A 7,068-nucleotide genomic window follows, 5' to 3' on the forward strand; every position below is an offset into this window, starting at 1 on the left:
AGCTGGATTAGGTAGAGACAGATTAGGTTAGACTGGGTTAGAATACGTCGGTTTAGATGTGTTTACGTTGGGTTATATTAGGCTGGGTTAGGTTTGGTTGAGTTAGGTCATTTTAGGCTTGGGTAGGTTAGGTATGGTTAGGTTAGGTGAGGCTGCGTGAGATTAGGTCGGTTCAAATAGAGTTATTCTGCGTTAGGATAGGTTAGGTGAGATTGTTAGGTGAAATATAATTAGACTGTATTAGCGGTGGCCAGGTTGTTAGAATAGGTGGGGTTAATTTAGGTTGGGTTAGGTCATTCTAGGTTAGGCAGGGTTCAATAAGGCCAAGTATGGGTAGGTTAGATTTTCGTCCCCTAGCAACCTGTTTCTCTTAGCTCAGTGTCAGAAAAAACAGTGCTACGGCTGTGCATACTTTTCCTAGCACTCCATCGTGACTATCATACGCTAGTGTTAATCTTCTGTTACAGCTGAGCATTCATGATGTAGAGATGGCAGTTGTAGGCCACGTTAGAGTAGAAAGAGTATAACACTGTATTCAGTTTTCTTTTGTCACAGTTCAGCATTTAAAAAGACGCAAGGCAATTTTCAGTCAATACTCCATTTACTTTAACTTGGCCTAACATTTTTTATCATGAGTGCTGAGTTGTAATTAACACTACAAAAGGATGCTACTCACAGTAGTGCTGCTAAAAAGGATGTAGACCAGCCGTGTTGCGTCATGCTGCCACTGAGCCGCAAGAAACAAGCTGCAAAAGGACGATAATCTGGGCCAGGTTAAAGCGAAAAGAGTATAGGTAAAGTAAACAGGGTATATTGAAAGAAATGAAGTATAGATGAAACAAAACCGTGTGGAGATACCAGTCTGAAGAGAATGTTAAAAAATCGGTCAGTGCAATGTCGTGCGTGTCTCAGGGGATTGGTCACGAGGAGAGAGTGAGGTATTGATTGATTGTGTGTGTGTGTGTGTGTGTGTGTGTGTGTTCTTACCTTACCTAATTGTATCTTTACAGGAATGAGTCAAGCTCGTATTGTCCCGTGTCTTAGACCATATTTATCGTACATATCCTTAAATTTGTGAATTGTTTTGGCACACACTATTTCATTTGGTAGTGCATTCCATTGATCAGTTGCTCTGTTTGGGAAACTGAATTTCCTTACGTCTTTATCACCTCTCTTCTTATGCAGTTTTTTGCAGTGTCCTCTTGCTGATGCTTCTCCATGTGTTAAGTAATCATTTATGTCTATTTTCTCCTTCCCTGATATGCATTTATATAGCATTATCATGTCACCTCTTTTCCTTCTCTCCTGTAGTGTTGGTAGATTCAGTTTATTTAGTCTTTCTTCATAGCTTAGGTCCCTTAAGCTTGGTATCCATCTTGTGTGCGTGTGTGTGTGTGTGTGTGTGTGTGTGTGTGTGTGTGTGTGTGTGTGTGTGTGTGTGTGTGTGTGTGTGTGTGTGTGTGTGTGTGTGTGTGTGTGTGTGTGTGTGTGTCCATGTTTGCGTGCGTGCAGAACCAGCGTACAGTACATCTGGTATGAACTAGTACATCACCAAGGAGACTGGATGAGCTGGACAGTACCGGTAGTGAATGGTATAATGACACACACACACACACACACACACACACACACACACACACACACACACACACACACACACTGAGGGATATGGTAGCAACTCTTCCTTAGCCATTTATTCTGCATATTACACCTCTTTAACCAATTGTTGGTTACTAGTGTAAATTATGTCTATATTTAAACGATATAAAACAGCATGTAAGAATCACCTCCATGTCATTCTGTTCTCCATCAGATTACCCTCTCTCCAACTCGCACACTCTTCTCACATATGCCCCTCCACCTCAATCTCAGTCTTCTTCCATTCCCTCCTTCCACCTCATACACTCTTCTAGTCAATCGCTTATCGTCCATTTCCATCGCCATGGCCTAACCACCTCAGGGTACTACTTCTACTGCACATACACATCACCACCACAACACTCCTTCACTACCGGAAATTTTAAGGCAGGTAGCGTGCAAAATTCGTCGTCTGTTGCTTGTTATCTAGTGACATAATTAGCATGACAGATAGCATGATGCGGTCAACACACGCCTCATGCCCCTGGAATCCACGCAGAGTATATTATGTCACCATATACTACTCCAAACATCGACAGCCTGCCGCCGGTGTGCACCCCCCATGCCGCCCCTGTGCACCTCCCATGCAGTCCCTGTGCATCCCCCATGCGGCCAGTGTGCACACTCCATGTGGCCCACCGACCCATGCGTTAATCGCTTGAATTTGTGCCCGCAGGTCAGATAAAACATAAACAAGGGGACGTTTTTGGTACTGACGTTGGTCTGCTGGGTGCGCTACTAAGAGTTACCCCTAAAATGTGTCGCTCATATCCGCTTTCTCTCGGGTTTGCATTTACCTTTAGGGTTGGCGAACCCAAGGCCACAGATACGGCTAAACACGCTCTCAGAAACCAGAATGACGCTAAAGACAATCATCTCCATAAGATCGTTAGAAAAGGGCCAGTTATCACTGCAATATCGCTAAAACTTTTAAGAAATCTTTAGAATATAGCTTGACTTGTTGCTGTTGAGCGTTAAAAATTCACGCTAAATGGAAGTAAATGTTTGAGGATCTAGCGAGAGAGAGAGAGAGAGAGAGAGAGAGAGAGAGAGAGAGAGAGAGAGAGAAAGGTCTCCTAAACCAACGAGAATAAGGGCTGAAGTGGGACTGGCGGAAAATAACAGAGGAGCGAAAGGAGGAATGGAATACGGAAATTGTTATGGCACTTTGTCTGGTGCAGGATGGCGGCGGTGTGTAATTACAGGCGTATAAATGATGGCAGTTATGTAATTACCGACAGATAAATGTTGACAAAGTTGTTACTGTATGCTGCAAATAATTTCCCAGGAGCCAAAGGAATTGTTGTAGGAGAGGAAAATCGACAGAATCCTAAACTATTTTGGTGAATGTCATGACTATTTATTTTGCGGGGGCTGGCAGGGGCCTTGATCCTCCGGATGAGGGTCAGGGTAGGGCTACACCCCCCTAGAAAAGGTCAGGGAGACTAGACCCCTCGGACCGTTCAGGGGGCTAGACTCTCAGAGAAGTCAGGGGGGCTAGCCCACGGGGGCGGTTCAGCAGACTGGCCCCCACAGCAGCGTCAGGGGGCTAGATCCCCAAATTTTCGAGGGGACCAGACCCTCAAGGGTGGGTAATGGGGCTACACTTCCCAGGGATGGATCGTTCAGGGGCTAAACCCCCAGAAGGGTTCATTGCCAGGGGAGGGGTAAGGGAGATGATGTAATTTGTAAATGATGAGAATCATATCATTACAGACAAGTAAGTGGCGACATCATCATCAGAATAATGGCAGTGTTGCAGTAGCATTGATTGTTTCTGAGTAGAGGCGCGAGCGTGTGTGACCATGTACAATAATATGAGTCACACTTGTTACCTCGTATCCACGTAGCGAGGGAGGGAGGGAGGGGGGTGCAGTGTTGTCAGTGATGGTGACGATGATGATAGTAACAGTAGTAGTAGTAGTAGTAGTAGTCGTTCCTCTCGCTCTACTTCATCAGTGTTGATAATAATGATAATGGAGGTGGCAGTGCTTCTTCCGTCACACCCCCATCTCTCCTCAGCCTTGGGTGTGATGGTGATAATAATGATGGTGGTGGTATTTCTTTCCTTCCTTCTACCCCTCCCCTCCTCAGTGGTGGTATAAGTAGTTCACTTTAACTTGGCCCAGATTTTAGTCATATGTGGCTTATTTCTCGTAGCTCAGTGGCAGAAGAAAAAAATACTGCGACTGTACATTCTTTCTGTAGCACTTCTTTGTGACTAGCATCATATTCTGGTATTAATCTGTTGCCATAGTTCAGCATTCACTATGGAGGGAGAGCAATTAAGGCCAAGGTAAAGTCAATAGTGTATAGTAATGTGATAATGATGATGATAGTGATGTATTACCTCCTGCCCCCCTCCCCCCCTCCACCAGCACCTCCTCAGTCGTCACACGCACCAATAGATTACGCTGCACACCATGTAATTCGAAGTAACTGAGCAATAACACATTAACGCACTGCTGTACACCACACTGCCACATTTAGCACGAAAGCCGTCCCATTCAGACCCTCCTTCTCTCCCACCTATGTCAGATTTTGAATTATTTCTTTTGGACAGCTCAGTAGATGGCCAAGTGTGGTCAGACTAGAGGGTTTATTTGACTAGTAACCAAGGAGACTCATTCCTGCCGCATAAACTGACTCTCATCGAATTTCACGCAACCAGGGCTTAATACTCGAGTTGTTTTAGTTGTCCAGTTCCCTCAGATGAACACAGTAGACGATTTTTGCCATAGCCAGAGGGAGGCCACTTGTTGATCTGGTTTTGCCTGTTTTGATGTAGGCTAAGCCGGGGATTTATATGAGAGAGAGAGAGAGAGAGAGAGAATGCAAACTTAATGCTTTCGTGTGTGTTTTGAGTGTAAGTATGAATGTGTGTGTGTATGTTTTTGCAGTTGATATATGTGTGTGTTCATGAATTTGTATATATTAACTGTGTGTGTGTGTGTGTGTGTGTGTGTGTGTGTGTGTGTGTGTGTGTGTGTGTGTGTGTGTGTGTGTGTGTGTGTGTGTGTACGTTTCTTTGTCAGTGTTAGTGAATTTATATGTCAGCATGGGTAAGGTCATCTACTGTACGTGAATTGTGATCAAAGGTACTGTATATTCGCGCACGCGCGTGTGTGTGTGCGTGCGTTTTTGCGAGTGCGCGTGTTGCCTTGAAAACATACACTGGTATTGATGTCATGTACTCTCTTCCTCCCTCCTCTGGCCTCTCTGTCTTCCTCCTCCTCCTCCTTCTTCCCTGTTCTCTCTCTTTCCTCCACCCTTCCTCCCTGTCCCTCCTCGTCTGTCCCTTCCCTCTGTCTTCCTCCTTCTCTTCCTTCTCCTTCACTTCTTCCTCTTTCGTGCAGTCCTTCTCTTCCTATTATCTACATTCCTCTTTCCCCTCCCCCTCCTTTCCCTTCGATTTCTCTCCCTCCTCCACACCTCCACAACCCCCCCTCCTCCTCGCTCTTATTCCCTTCCCTCCCTCTGCCTCCTCCCTGTCCCTACCCTACCTTTCCTCTCACCACTCCTTTCTTTTCCTCTTTTCATCTCTCCTCATCTCCCCTTACCTGCTCTTCTTTACTCTCTTTTATTGTCCCCTCTCTTCTCATTTCCTCTCTTCTTTCCTCTTCTTTTCTCTGCCTTCCCCTTTCCTAACCTTCTCTTCTTCCCTCCCTCTTCTTCCCTCCTTTCCCCTCTGTCTGTCTCCTCTCTCCTTATTTCACTCCTCATATCCCTTTCCCCCTAAACTCCTCCCCTCTTTCCTTCCTCTTCTTTTTCTTTCTCCATCCCCCCCCTCACGTTCATTCTCCTTGTTCACCTCTCCCCTCCTCCTCTCCCCCCAGTCCCCTCCCTTCCTCACTCCTCAGTCTCCCCTCCCTGTCTCCTTTCTCCCCTCCTCCCCCCTTCCTCCCTCCCTTTATCTCCTCTCCTCTCCCTCCATTCCTCTCTCTTCTATGCCCTCCATTCCTCCCTGCCTTTTCGCCTTTCTTCCCTTCCTCTCCCCTCCCGCCCTCTTCAACTCCCTTCTCTTTCCCCTTCACCCCTACTCCCTCTGCCCTACTCCTGCCCGTTGAGTGGCGTTAAGCTGACAAATTAGATATTGTCCCGTCCTGCATTCCTTACACCCTTACCTTCCTTTCTTTTTATACACTGTCATTTCCTACACTGCCATATTGGCGCTGATGAAGAGCCTACACGTGGTGATGCTTTATACCCTGGGTGGAGCGATGCAAATGCGGCGTGCACCCCAAAAATCAGTTCTCATATTTCCCTGCACCTTGCTATGGGAGGCGCTATCAGCCACAACGAGGCGCCAGATCCCTGTACTGTACAGGACCACCCCACAGAACCAGTTGCTTACCTGTGGTCGATGGGACTGCTTTATCAAACAGACCGGGGCTAAAAAAAAAAAAAAAAAAAAAAAAACTCATTTTAAACTGCCCCACACCACACTGTCACATGCTGGACTGTCATATTTCACACTGGTATTCCACACTGTCACACTCGACACTCATATTCTTCACTCACATTCTACACCGTCCTCAACGACCACTTACTCCAGGTGCCAGAGTTGCTACGCCTTCCTGCATTCCTCCCACACCTACCCGCCTTCTTCCTTCCTTCTTTTTTTTCTTTCTTTCTTACTTACTTTCTTCTCTGCCTCCCAGGTACATATTTTTTATGCTTTTGCACATACTGTTGTGTGTGTGTGTGTGTGTGTGTGTGTGTGTGTGTGTGTGTGTGTGTGTGTGTGTGTGTGTATGTCTTCCTCCTTCTTCCTTGTCTTCCTCCTCCTCCTCCATTCCACCCTCCCTCTCTCCTCCTTCTCCACCTAAATTGTTGTAAGTAGTGATGGTTTTATTTTTAATTGTTTTTAATTTTGGGGGTATGTATGGCCTCAGCTAAAAAAATATATATATATTGGAGTTGTACCCACCATGACGGCAAATTTATTATCAACACTCTCAGGCTGCTATAACCCACCACCCCCTCTATAAAATCCATGCTAGAGTTGTGTGGGTCATGAATGGGGTACCACTGCCACGCAAAACTAACCCCGTCCAGTACTGCCATGTTGATTATTTACAATTTGTTACGTCAGATATAGCAGTGTTCATTGCCCTTAGCTTGCCCTTTGTTCCTGAGAGAGAGAGAGAGAGAGGAAGGGGAGGTGAGTGTAGCTTTCGTGTAAGTGGGGGGGTGTATGTGTGAGTGTTTGTGTGTGCGGGTTGGTGTAGCTTTGTGTGTGTGTGCGTTGTCAGGTGTGTCTGTGCGTATGCAAATTCGTGTAGTCTGATGTGGGTTTATATGCGTGTACGTCCTTGAGCGTGTATGTATTGCTCCTGTGTGTGTACAGTAGGGAGGGAGTTTCCATGTGTATGTATCGTTTCCATGTAGATGTGTGCGTGTGTGCGTTTGTATATGTGTCTTGTTTCA

At 46.0% G+C, this 7,068-nt stretch overlaps 1 protein-coding gene across 1 annotated transcript in view; it reads left to right on the plus strand.

Moving 5' to 3' along the window:
- Positions 1-3,233: 3,233 nt before the first annotated feature.
- LOC145411148 (uncharacterized) overlaps positions 3,234-7,068 on the plus strand; it is a 12,723-nt gene continuing 8,888 nt past the window's right edge. The window contains exon 1 of the mRNA XM_080281203.1: positions 3,234-3,305. Coding sequence (XP_080137329.1) covers positions 3,234-3,305 — 72 coding nt within the window. The remainder of the gene's footprint in view (positions 3,306-7,068) is intronic.

Source organism: Coenobita brevimanus, chromosome 88 (genome assembly GCF_032717465.1).
Source record: "Coenobita brevimanus isolate Jiangsu-jjx chromosome 88, ASM3271746v2, whole genome shotgun sequence".
Taxonomy (NCBI): domain Eukaryota; kingdom Metazoa; phylum Arthropoda; class Malacostraca; order Decapoda; family Coenobitidae; genus Coenobita; species Coenobita brevimanus.